Consider the following 13,999-nt stretch of genomic DNA (forward strand, 5'->3'; position numbering starts at 1 on the left):
TAGTCCATATACAACACGTAGGGCACCATAGGAACTCTAGTTATTTCATTAGTATGTGTTTTAGGTAAGGCTCTGTTTCCAATAGTTTGAATCTGTGTTGCATTAATTAAATAAGATAGGTCCTTCAATCCCATTCATTTTGCGGCTTGACTCTCTCCAAATTGCGGTACGCGCCTCTGCTCGCCCAGCAGCGTTCGCTGCCTGGCTCAAAACGCCATTACGCATGCGGTCAAGCTGGAGAAGAAGGGCGGAGCGCCGGGAGGAGGCGTGGCCCCCCTGTCAACTCGTCATCAAAGGTGAAGCCAGCGAGCCCTCGCCAACCAACCAGGGCTGAGGTGAGCTCGCTAGTGGGCGTAGCCCTATGAAGCGCGGCTTAATCTGGACTAGCGTTATATAACCGCGAGTGCAGAGCCCTTTGACGGACTACTTGTTGGACTGCTTCTCGCCACGGACTTCTGGCTGGAGCTGCGCGTAAAACTTCCCCGGGGACTTCTGTTGAACTTCGGCACTTCATGCATGTTGAGAGAGAGGGAGAAAGCCGAATACCTTCCCCGATATATGAACCCCGACAAATAAGGTCCGCTCGCGTTCCAACAAGACACGAACAGCGCTGCCTGCCGGGTTTCGCCGTGGAACCGGAGCGTGGATCGGAACCGGAGTGGAGCGTGGATCGGAGCCAGGGCCCACGCTGTCCATCTGCTTGGACCTTCCTTCCCTGCCATCATTACCCCTACGTGTAAGTCTGTTTGTGTCGTCCTGGGGCATGATAATTAAGACTGTTTAAGGCTGCACTGTGTTCTGCTTCTTCTTCTTCCCTTGTAAATTCTTCCTTTCGTTTCCTCTTTAATTATTGTTGTTAATAAATTCCTGTGTTCTTCCTTTGCACTTTGGTTTATTCTCTCATTCGATCGTCTTAGTCTTTTTTGTCCATTGGGTACCCATGGCACGATTTGGCCAACCGCTCAGGATCGGGTTAGTCCTTTTGTTAATGGCTCGGGCTTCGGATTGCTAACCGCTTGGCAAATTCCATCTTGTCCGTGGTCCGAGCGGGAATTATCTCCCTGCTTTGCGGAGAGATTGGCACTCAGGTATTTGGGACCTCCAGTCCTCCATTGACCAATCACCCTGGCCAATCTCGACCGCAGAGGAGTGTTATAGTTTCCAGGATCGGGGGACGGCCAGCTTAAAAGACAAGGGGATTAACCCCCCCTTGGTAACGGGAGTGCCGAACCCCGAATCCGCAACAATACTTTGCTTACCTTGAATCTTCTTGGCTTACCATCAATCGTCTTTGCTTTCCTTCAATATACTTTGCTTACCTTGAATATACTTTGCTTACCTTGAATATACTTTGCTTTCCTTGAATATACTTTGCTTACCTTGAATCTTCTTTGCTTTCCTTGAATATACTTTGCTTACCTTGAATCTTCTTTGCTTTCCTTGAATATACTTTGCTTACCTTGAATATACTTTGCTTACCTTGAATATACTTTGCTTACCTTGAATATACTTTGCTTACCTTGAAAATACTTTGCTTACCTTGAAAATACTTTGCTTACCTTGAATATACTTTGCTTACCTTTAATATACTTTGCTTACCTTGAATATACTTTGCTTACCTTGAATATACTTTGCTTACCTTGAATCTTCTTTGCTTGCTTCACCTTTCTCTTAGCACTAAGTAACGCCGATCCATGCTTTTGTCAACAAGTACCAATAACTAAATGTCATGTTTTGTTTTACTGTCTCAATGTCTGAATTCTAAGTGTAACGCACATTGTGGTGTTTAAACTTCACATCGGACCGATCACAGCGACCACGCGTGTCACGTGAGTGTGCGTCTGTTTAATAGTGCATACAGTACGTATGGAGAAAACAGTACTGTCTGTGTGTCTGTGTGTCTGTATGTAACAGTACAAAGTATGGCGACCACAACATCGAAACTTTTGATGTTTTAGTTACAAACGCTTGGAAATTGCATTGTCATTAAAATGTGTTAAATAAAGATACGTTTTTTCGCCATCGTCCCTCGTAGTATATATATACATGTATATGTAGGTAGATGTATATGTATGTGTGGTGTGTGTGTGGTGTGTGGTGTGTGGTGTGTGGTGTGTGGTGTGTGGTGTGTGGTGTGTGTGTGTGTGTGTATAATTATGTATATGTATATGTATATATATATATATATATATATATATCACACCCCCGTACAGTATAACATAATATTTAACTACACAAGGAAGTTCAACACAGGAGGAAGCTATCAGGCATCACACCAATTTTTGGCCACACCCCTAATCCTTACAAGCCCCGCCCCCACCTGGAATCGGAAAGGGGTTTAATTATATCGTCGATGAAGCCCTGTCCTGTATTCATTCCCTTGACGTTTAAAACGGCGGAATGTTTATTAGTTTTAAAACGGTTTATTATTTGACGGCAAGGACGAGCTTTCCTTGTAGTCGGAGGAGGGTTCACGGACAATGGCTACGGCTTTCGTGGGCTCACTAAAGATCTCCGGTACGTGCAACCGGTCTTCTTCTTCCTCATGCAGTCGCGGGTTTGACGAATGATAATTGTGTTCAAGGTGCTGCCGAATGCGGTTTGTAATATTCCGTTCTGTTATATTTACGTCTCTACCTCTTGTGGTCCCGACACGTTGTTTTTATGGATTTATTTTTGTGACGAAATTCTGAACCAAAACTACCGGTTTAAAACAATTGGGTCACTGTCTCTGTCTGACAGACATCCATCTTTGATCGACGAACGATACTACTCCATTTTAATTGAGTTGTGCATTTCAACACTGGAGAACACGAATCTGCAGTTTAGCTGTTATTTGGCAAACTGTACGTGTACCAAATCTCGTTCCGGTCGCGCATGCGCACTCGCGGTAAAACAATTACGTCATTGTTTGGCAAAAAAATACGAAAGTGGAAAATCATTCCAATCAGGACACTTACTGTTCATAAGTGATGTCATGAAGGACACGCCGAACAGGCACGAATAATTAATTTAACGTAATAAACAAGGTGGTGTAAACGAAGGTGCATCAACGGCGGTGAACTTCTAATTCGATGTTTTGTTTTGGCTTTTTTTTACACCTTTTAAAGAGCTTTTATTTCAATTGAATTATATACTGTATTGAACCACTACTACACCCATTCCCTACGGGAGCGGCAAGAAGGGTTAATCCTCTTTGGGGTATATAGATTACAGTAGATCTAGGCTCTGGCATCAAGAGCATTGCCATTGGGGACACGTGTGTTCAGTTCCCAGTTTCTTGTAGAGCTTTCACCAAGTGATTCAAGCATTCAAGTAAGTGCTCCATTTGAAACCGTTGATAAGGAACGGCTGTCTTGGCAAGCTCGAGCTAGCTGCTTGGTAGCTAAACATACGCTGGGGTACTTGAGTTTTATCTATCTATAATTCCAGTAATCTCTGTCTGTACGTCTGTACGTCTGTACGTTTGTCTGTCTGTGACCGCTGTTTCTCGACAACCACGGGTCCGATATACTTTTAACTTGCCAGGTATATTGCTGGGGACCCGAGGATGTGCCTTTTCAAGGTTTCATATTAATCGGACAATTACTTACCGAGCTATGTCCAAAAAACGATTCAACCAATCAGAGAGCAGCGAACGATCGCGTGTGCCGAACGTGGAGGACACACTCTGCCTCGGATGGCACATTTGAGAGCGTATTCATTTATTTCACGTTTGCAAACTATGTTGGCGTTAAACTATGTTTTAAAACTAATAAAACCGAATTTGCGATTCATTCGCTTTCCTGCGCGTTTGTGCACGCGATGGCGATTTCTTTACCAAACTCCGGAAGCCGTTCGCTTTGGACCAAACCATTGCATGTAAATAGAGGGGGGGGATTGTCACCGTACTCGCAAGCCGTTCGCTTTGGACCAAACCATTTCATGTAAATAGAGGGGGGGGATATAATTTTAGATATAGATATAGTACGGGCAATGCCCTAGTCTATCTATAATTCCAGTAATCTCTGTGTGTATGTTTGTATGTTTGTCTGTGACCGCTGTTTCTCGACAACCACGGGTCCGATATACTTGAAACTTGCCAGGTATATTGCTGGGGACCTGAGGATGTGCCTTTTCAAGGTTTCATATTAATCGGACAAGTAGTTACCGAGCTATGGCGATTTCTTTACCAAACTCCGCAAGCCGTTCGCTTTGGACCAAACCATTTCATGTAAATAGAGGGGGGGGGGGGGGGGATTGTCACCGTACTCGCCGTTCGCTTTGGACCAAACCATTTCATGTAAATAGAGGGGGGGGATTGTCACCGTACTCGCAAGCCGTTCGCTTTGGACCAAACCATTTCATGTAAATAGAGGGGGGGGGGATTGTCACCGTACTCGCAAGCCGTTCGCTTTGGACCAAACCATTTCATGTAAATAGAGGGGGGGGGGATATAATTTTAGATATATATATAGTACGGGCATGCCCTAGACCTATTGGCCGATGTATATTCCAAGTTTCAGCTAGTTTAAATGTATAGTCCTTGAGATATGAGCACCAACACATTTTGGACGGATGGACGGAGAGACGGACGGACAGACGGACGGACAGACTCCAACGTGATTTCGAGGGGTTTTTTTATTTTTATTTTTGTATACAAGATCGAGGCTCGTGAAAGAGCTAACATTAATCACACAAAAAGTCAAACCAGTAACTCCACAAATAAAACACAAAATAAGGGGAGGGGTAGACAAGATGGGGAGAGAGGGGGAAGGACACAAACACAACATTTGAGAGCAGGGACATCGAGAGAAATGTGGGAGGGAGAAGGCTTAGGGGGAGGTGGGAGAGGTATAAAACATATGAACGCTGCAAGGAATTCCAGGAAAGAAGTTGGAATTTCAAAAAAAGTGTATCTGGGGTGAATTAGCGGGGGTAGAAAAGATCAAGGTTTTGGATATGGGAAGATAAGAGATGGTGGTGAACAGCTGTTTTAAAGACCTGGAGGGTGGAGTAGGATTGAAGGGAGTGGGGGAGCATTCAAGCATTCAAGTGGGGGAGCATGAGCTCGGTTGATTCAAGCATTCAAGTAAGTGCTCCATTTGAAACCGTTGATAAGGAACGGCTGTCTTGGCAAGCTCGAGCTAGCTGCTTGGTAGCTAAACATACGCTGGGGTACTTGAGTTTTATCTATCTATAATTCCAGTAATCTCTGTGTGTATGTATGTATGTATGTATGTATGTATGTATGTATGTCTGTGACCGCTGTTTCTCGACAACCACGGGTCCGATATACTTTAAACTTGCCAGGTATATTGCTGGGGACCCGAGGATGTGCCTTTTCAAGGTTTCATATTAATCGGACAAGTAGTTACCGAGCTATGTCCAAAAAACGATTCAACCAATCAGAGAGCAGCGAGCTATCACGTGTGCCGAACGTGGCGAACAGACTCTGCCTCGGACGGCACATTTGAGAGCGTATTCATTTATTTCACGTTGGAAAACTATGTTGCCGTTAAACTATGTTTTAAAACTAAATAAAACTAATTTGCGATTCATCGTAACTGCGATTTGCGACCTTCCGGACAGTGAAGACTTCACTTCCGGCAGCCAATCACAGAACGCTTTGTTGCGTAGGCGTGGCCGATGTGAGAGCGAGCCGAGCCGAGCGCGTGCGCCATTACGGTTCGTAATTCGATTTCTTCCGGAGAAAATAATAATTTCTCGATTTCTTATGCGCATTATTTCTCCCAATTCAGTCAGAGCGAAGGGCGGAAGCGAAGAGCGTTGTTTTTTTTGTTTACGGGCGTACGGGCGGGGTAGAGCGTACGGGTAGCGTTTTTTTTTTTTTTTGGCAAGGAACGGGCACCCACGTACGGGCATGCCCGAGTCTATCTATAATTCCAGTAATCTCTGTGTGTTTGTTTGTCTGTGACCGCTGTTTCTCGACAACCACGGGTCCGATATACTTGAAACTTGCCAGATATATTGCTGGGGACCTGAGGATGTGCCTTTTCAAGGTTTCATATTAATCGGAGAAGTAGTTACCGAGCTATGTCCAAAAAACGATTCAACCAATCAGAGAGCAGCGAGCTATCACGTGTGCCGAACGTGGCGAACAGACTCTGCCTCGGACGGCACATTTGAGAGCGTATTCATTTATTTCACGTTGGCAAACTATGTTGGCGTTAAACTATGTTTTAAAACTAATTAAAACTAATTTGCGATTCATCGTAACTGCGATATGCGACCTTCCGGACAGTCAAATGAGGACGTCACTTCCGGACTTACGGACTCGCAAGCCGTTCGCTTTCCATTCACGCAAGCCGTTCGCTGGACCAAACCATTTCATGTAAATAGAGGGGGGGGATATAATTTTAGATATATATATAGTACGGGTATGCCCTAGTATTGAAAATTCTGCAACTGGACCAGACGGCATCAGCCCACGAGTCCTAAAATCCTGCTCTGCCGCTCTATCTCACTCTCTCTCTGTTCTTTTCACCCTCTCTTTGCTCAAGGTCATCTGCCAGCATCTTAGAAATCAGCAAACATTACCGCTTTACACAAAAAAGGTGCAAAAACAGATCCTTGCAACTACAGACGAATCAGCCTGCTCCCAATTATCAGCAAAGTCATGGAATTGGAATCCATCATTGCTTCGGATATCAAATCTTTCCTCTTCTCCAATGGCTTGAGCTCTGATCATCAATTTGGATTCAGACCAGGCCATTCCACTCTGGACATGTTGCTTCTGCTGTCTCAACAATGGATGGAGGTCCTCAATGCCAAACAGGAAATCAGAGCTGTCTCCCTTGACATATCATGTGCCTTCGATATGGTCTGGCACCCATCTCTGTTCACCAAACTCCTCCAATGGTATCCATGGAAATCTCCACTCATGGCTTGCAGACTTCCTCTCTGGTCATAGTCAAGGTGTGGCCTTGAATGGATTTCTCTCATCTCCCCTCCCTGTTCTGGCTGGAGTTCCCCAAGGTAGTTTTCTGGACCCTGTGCTATTTCTGGTCTTCATCAATGATCTCGCCGACTCTCTGGAAAACCCTCTCTATCTCTTTGCTGATGACTCCACTATCTGCCGCTCCAATCCTCATCCCTCAGATCGGCAGTCTGCAGCCTCCCCACTCTCTGCAGACCTGGACAAAATCACAGACTGGTCAAACAAGTGGAACATGTCTTTCAATCCTGACAAATCTCTCACTCTTACTATGTCTCTCCGAAAAGACTGACTGGAAAACCCTCCCATCTACTTTCTCAACGATCCTCTCCAAGAAGTTCTGTCGCTCAAGCTTTTGGGTCTCACTATCTGCCATGATCTTTCTTGGGAAAACCACATTGACAAGCTGGCCTCCAAAGCCAGTCGCTGACTGGGCATCCTCCGTCATGCGAAGTCCTTCCTTGGCACACCTGAGCTCCTCACCACATACAAGGCTTTCATCCACAGATCAATGGAATACTGTTCCCCCCTCTGGGCCGGTGCTCCTGCCTCACACCGAGCTCGGCTTCACGCTGTTGAAACCAACGCTTTCAGAATCATTGGAATCTCCTGCGATGAAGCTAACTCCGAGGGCCTTTCACTCACTCACCGCAGGCAGGTTGGTGGTCTTTCTGTCTTCTACCGACTCCTCTCCGGCCTTGCTCCCCCAGCTCTCTCTGTGCTCTGTCCCCCTAATATTCCTACAGGTCGCACAAGATCTCTCGGCAATCCTCTTATGGTTAAACTAACAAAATCTAGGCTCTCTGCTCACCTTCACTCTTTCATTCTCCTTTTCTCCTGCCTCTGGAACAAACTCCCCCACTCCCTTCAATCCTACTCCACCCTCCAGGTCTTTAAAACAGCTGTTCACCACCATCTCTTATCTTCCCATATCCAAAACCTTGATCTTTTCTACCCCCGCTAATTCACCCCAGATACACTTTTTTTGAAATTCCAACTTCTTTCCTGGAATTCCTTGCAGCGTTCATATGTTTTATACCTCTCCCACCTCCCCCTAAGCCTTCTCCCTCCCACATTTCTCTCGATGTCCCTGCTCTCAAATGTTGTGTTTGTGTCCTTCCCCCTCTCTCCCCATCTTGTCTACCCCTCCCCTTATTTTGTGTTTTATTTGTGGAGTTACTGGTTTGACTTTTTGTGTGATTAATGTTAGCTCTTTCACGAGCCTCGATCTTGTATACAAAAATAAAAATAAAAAAACCCCTCAAAATCACGTTGGAGTCTGTCCGTCCGTCTGTCCGTCCGTCTCTCCGTCCATCCGTCCAAAATGTGTTGGTGCTCATATCTCAAGGACTATACATTTAAACTAGCTGAAACTTGGAATATACATACGTCGGCCTTTTCCCCTTACCAAGAGGGGGTTAATCCCCTTGTCTGTTACTGACCGACGTGATCCTGAAGTTACCCCGTTCCTTCCGGTCGGTATTAGGTAGGGTTGCTGGTCAATTTGGTCCTGTTACCTAATTACCAACACCGACCGTGAAGCAAGGAGATAACCTCCCACCCGAGCCGCAGCATTAGTGGATACGCCGAGCGAAGCGAGCCGCGACTCGGGCCGTTAACAATGACTAAACCCGATTCTGAGCGGTTCCTTATCGTGCCACGTTTACCCAATGGAAGAAGGGATGGATGCGATCGGACAAGAGGAAACCAGAGTATAGGAAGAACAAAGATGGGTTTATTAATTATATACAAGAAAGAAGAAGAGGAAACGAAAGAATGTACAGGATAGGAAGAGGAAGAAGCAGAACACAGGGCAGTCTTAAAACAGTGTTATTCTTAATACCCCAGACAAACGTACACACTCACACAGGGATTGTAGATGGTGGATGGTCAGGTAGAGGGTCCGGCTATGGGGTCCAGGCTCCGGTCCAGCGGGCGAAACCCGGCAGGCAGCTCCGCGTATAGTTGAGCGCGACCGGACAGTTTTATATAGCGGGGGGAAGCTGGTGTCCTGCGTACGTAATATTTGCACGCTCGTGCTAAACGCCCCCTCTCCAAAGTCCTCCTTTGATAAAGGTGCGCTCTCCCAATTGTCCAACGCAATGCGCGTTTCCCAGCGAGTCCTTAACAAGTGCTGCCGTATCTCTCCAACAAGCGCGCCTCCGACAAGTCCTCCAAGTAGTTCTCTTAACAGCGCCAGCGAGTGAGTCCTCTAAGTCCTGTGAAAGGGCTTTGCGTTCGCGCTTATATAACGCCTCCAGCGATCACTCCGCGAGCCAAAAAGCCACGCCTGCCGGTGATACTACCTCAGACCTGGTTGGCTGGTGAGGGCTTACCGGCTCCGCCTTTGACGGCTGGATGACGTGGCCACACCTTCTTCTTGGCGTTCCGCCCCTTTCTCGGGCCTAACCTCGTGGCTTATGGCGGCTGGTGCGAGCGCAAAGGCAGCGAACGCTGCTAACAAAGGCGCGTAACAAATTGGGAGAGCCATGAGGCACTGACTGTAGGGGCGCGTAATGGCGTCGCTTGGAGAGGGAGGTCGCAAAATGAATGAAAGGGCCTACTTCTTATTTGATTGACACAACGCAGATTCAACTATTGGAAACACGGCCTTATCTAAAATACATACTAATGAAATAACTTAAGTCCTATGGTGGCCTACGTGTTGCTTGTGGACTAACTAGGGGTGCTACCTTTAACCTTTAATGATGTTGAATTTCCAAGAATGATGTCATATTTACAACTGTGGGTTCTAAAACCGCAACAATAAATACACATGAAAGCCTGCTTGGAGTTTGCGAAAAAGCACCTAAAGGACTCTCAGACTGTGAGAAACAAGATTCTGTGGGCTTTCATGTGTCTTTCACTGAGGAGAGGCTTCCGTCTTGCCACTCTGCCATAAAGCCCAGATCGGTGTAGTGTTGCAGTGATGGTTGTCCTTCTGGCTGGACGTTTCTCCCATCTCCACACAGGATCTCTGGAGCTCAGCCAGTGACCATCGGGTTCTTGGTCACCTCTATTACCAAGGCCTTTCTCCCCCGATTGCTCAGTTTGGCCGGGCGGCCAGCTCAAGGAAGAGTCCTGGTTGTTCCAAACTTCTTCCATTTAAGAATTATGGAGGCCACTGTGCTCTTGGGAACCTTCAATGCAGCAGAAATTTTTTTGTAGGCTGCCCCAGATCTGTGCCTCGACTCAATCCTGTCTCTGAGCTCTGCAGGCAGTTCCTTCGACCGCATGGCTTGGGTTTTGCTCTGATATGCATTTTCAGCTGAGACCTTATATAGACAGGTGTGTGCCTTTCCAAATCATGTCCAACTAGAATCCGGGCACTCGGTAGAGCGCATACCTTCGCCGCAGCTACTGTTCTGTACTTGGCATGGGAGTGTATGCGATGTGAAACTTTATGTGAAATGCGATCGATTTTTAAAAATCAGAATTTGAGCAAATCTGTTTCATTCGTCTGTTAATATGCCTCCCCGATTGACAAATCTGCAATTTGAATTTCATTTGAGGTTGAAATGATTGCGGGAGATCGCGTTATAGTGATGACGTCTTGGATGGACATCCTCTTCTTCAGTCGCTCATAACTTTGAGTGAAATACGATCGAGTTAAAAATAGTCAGAATTTGAGCAAATCTGTTTCATTCGTTTGTTAATATGCCTCATCTCTTGACAAATCTGCAATTATAATTTTTTTTGAGGTTGAAATGATCGCGGGAGATTGCGTTATAGTGATGACGTCCTGGATGGACATCTTCTTCTTCAGTCGCGCATAACTTTGAGTGAAATACGATCGAGTTAAAAATAGTCAGAATTTGAGCAAATCTGTTTCATTCGTTTGTTAATATGCCTCATCTATTGTCAAATCTGCAATTATAATTTTTTTTGAGGTTGAAATGATCGCGGGAGATCGCGTTATAGTGATGACGTCCTGGATGGACATCTTCTTCTTCAGTCGCTCATAACTTTGAGTGAAATACGATCGAGTTAAAAATAGTCAGAATTTGAGCAAATCTGTTTCCCAAAATCTAATCAAATGTGTCCCGTATAATAACCAATCATCCCACCAAATTTCATGCAATTCGGTTGAATACTTTTTGAGTTATGCGATTAACATACACACACACAGACATACAAATAAATACACAGCGATCAAAACATAACCTTCCGCTTTTGCGAAGGTAATAAATTTAATTTACCACATGTGGACTCCAATCAAGGAGTAGAAACATCTCAAAGATGATCAAGTAGTCAACGTGTGGCCCTGAATGGGTTTCTCTCATCTCCTCCTCCTGTTCTGGCTGGAGGTCCCCAAGGCAGTGTTCTGGGCCCTGTGCTTTTTCTGGTCTTCATCAATGATCTCTCTGGCTCTCTTGAAAATCCTCTCTATCTCTTTGCTGATGACTCCACTCTCTGCCGCTCCATTCCTCATCCCTCAGATCGGCAGTCTGCAGCCTCCTCACTCTCTGCAGACCTGGATAAAATCACAGACTGGGCAAACAAGTGGAACATGTCTTTCAATCCTGACAAATCTGCACACTCTTACGATGTCTCTCCGAAAAGACCGACTGGACAACCCTCCCATCTACTTTCTGAATAATCCTCTCCAAGAAGTTCTGTCACTCAAGCTTTTGGGTCTCACTATCTGCCATGATCTTTCCTGGGAAAACCACATTTCCAAGCTGGCCTCCAAAGCCAGTCGCCGACTGGGCATCCTCCGTCATGCGAAGTCCTTCCTTGGCACACCTGAGCTCCTCACCATATACAAGGCTTTCATCCGCAGCTCAATGGAATACTGCTCTCCCCTCTGGGCTAGTGCTCCTGCCTCACACCTAGCTCGTCTTCACGCTGTTGAAACCAAAGCGTTCAGAATCATTGGAATCTCCCGCGATGACGCTATCTCCGAGGGCCTTTCACTTACTCACCGCAGGCAGGTTGGTGGTCTTTCCGTCTTCTACCGACTCCTCTCCGGCCTTGCTCCCCCAGCTCTCTCTGGGCTCTGTCCCCCAAATATTCCTGCAGGTCGCACAAGATCTGCCTGCAACCCTCTTATGGTTAAACTGCCAAAATCAAGACTCTCTGCTCACCTTCACTCCTTCATTCCTCTTTTCTCCCACCTCTGGAACAAACTCCCTCACTCTCTTCAATCCCACTCCTCCCTCCAGGTCTTTAAAACGGCTGTTCACCACCATCTCTTATCTTCCCCAATCCAAAACCTTGATCTTTTCTACCCCTGCTAATTTCACCCCAAATCCACTTTTTTGAGGTGACTTTTGTCTTCTTTCCTGGAAGTCCTTGGTGTCCTTGCGTTTTATACCTATCCTGCCTCCCCGCAGGCCCTCTGCCTCCCACACATCTCCCAATGTCCCTGCCCTCAAATGTTGTGTTTGTGTGCTTCCTCCCCTTCTCTCCCCATCTTATCGACCGCTCCCATTTTTATATACTTTGTTTACTTGTTTGTTTGATTTGTTTGTTTGATAAATGTTCGCTCTTTCACGAGCCTCGACTCTGTATACAAAAAAAAAAGAAGAAAAAATAAGAAGAGAAATGGGAAGCACCTGAGCTAAATTTCAAGTGTCATAGCAAAGGGTATGAATACTTATGTCAATGTGATATTTCAGTTTTTTCTTTTTAATAAATTTGCAAAACTTTCTAAAATCCTGTTTTCTCTTTGTCATTATGGGGTATTGAGTGCAGATTGATGAGGGAAAAAATGAATTTAAACGATTTCAGCATAAGGTTGCAACATAACAAAATGTGAAAAAAGTGAAGGGGTTTGAATACTTTCTGAATGCACTGTATGCTATCTCTCCGCCAAATTTCGTCTGAATCCGTCCACAACCGTTTGAGATATCTTGTTCATAGACAGACAGACAAACAGACAGACAAACAGGGGTAAAAACATAACCTTCATCCACCTTCGGTGGCGGAGGTAAAGATTGCTTTGTCACAGCAAGTTGAACCTGGACACAAGTCACACGCTTTGTCACGTACGTCCGAAAATCCTCGAAACAGAGATTATTAAAATTGATTCTCAAAATCATCAAAGCAACCGGAGACATTCATTGGGACAAGTCTTGCTTGGACTGGCACCTTGGAACAATCTGGGGAAGATGCTCAGCGAGGTGGAATTTCAGCTTTTTTTTGGAAACTCGGAAAGGCATGCCTTTTTCATCATCGATTAAAAGCGTACCAAATGACTGTTAGACTGTACTGTACTGCACTGCGTTTATTGGTGGGCTGGGATTTAAACTCAGACCAAACATCAGGATCTCTTTTGCAGTCTTGGACGTACATCGTTTCTTATATGAATTAAATAAGTTGTCAACAAGAAAAGATCTTTACAACACCCTAAACAACTTCAGACCCATCTCCAACCTACCCTTTCTGTCAAAAGTTTTGGAACGTGCTGTAGCCACTCAACTCAAACATCACCTCTCTGCCAATAACCTGTATGAAACATTCCAATTATTCCGCTCCAACCACAGTACTGAAACTGCTCTCCTCAAAATCACCAACGACCTTCTCCTCTCCTCTGACGCCGGCAACCTCAACATTCTCATCCTCCTCGACCTCAGCGCTGCCTTTGACACCATCAATCACACCATCAATCACACCATCCTCCTCACCCAACTTGAAACCACCTTTAACATTACCGGCACTGTCCTCTCTTGGATCAAATCATACCTCTCTGACAGATGCCAGTTCATCTCCATCAATAACTGCAAATCCCCCACTGCTCCTCTCCCCAAAGGTGTCCCCCAAGGTTCAGTTCTTGGCCCCCTCCTCTTCATCCTGTACCTATCCCCCCTTGGTCACTTAATCCGCCGTCATGGTCTCCAATTCCACTGCTTCGCCGATGACATCCAGCTTTTCATCTCCACCAAGTCCATCTCCACCGCCACCCACTCTATCCTGACAAACTGCATCACTGAAATAAAATCCTGGCTTCAAATCAACTTCCTCAAACTTAACTACGATAAATCTGAAATAATCATCATTGGCCCAAAAACGCTCACAAAATCCACCCATAACTTTGCCCTCAACATCGACGGTTTCCCA

The 13,999-nt window shown here is 45.6% G+C and overlaps 1 protein-coding gene across 5 annotated transcripts in view; it reads left to right on the forward strand.

The window, feature by feature from the left end:
- The first annotated feature begins 2,290 nt into the window (after positions 1-2,290).
- The window catches only part of FAM234A (family with sequence similarity 234 member A), an 87,277-nt gene continuing 75,568 nt past the window's right edge, over positions 2,291-13,999 (forward strand). For 4 of the 5 annotated variants that reach the window (XR_013621842.1, XR_010983457.2, XM_068108883.2 and 1 more), the window contains exon 1: positions 2,322-2,517. Coding sequence is in view for 3 of the 5 variants with exons in the window: in XM_068108883.2 (XP_067964984.2) it covers positions 2,481-2,517 (37 nt within the window). In the remaining 2 variants the exon portion in view is untranslated. Of the gene's footprint in view, positions 2,518-13,999 lie in introns of all 5 variants that reach the window. The other variant, XM_078770110.1, reaches the window with a different exon arrangement.

This window comes from Myxine glutinosa, chromosome 1, assembly GCF_964187855.1.
Source record: "Myxine glutinosa chromosome 1, kmMyxGlut1.1, whole genome shotgun sequence".
Lineage (NCBI taxonomy): Eukaryota > Metazoa > Chordata > Myxini > Myxiniformes > Myxinidae > Myxine > Myxine glutinosa.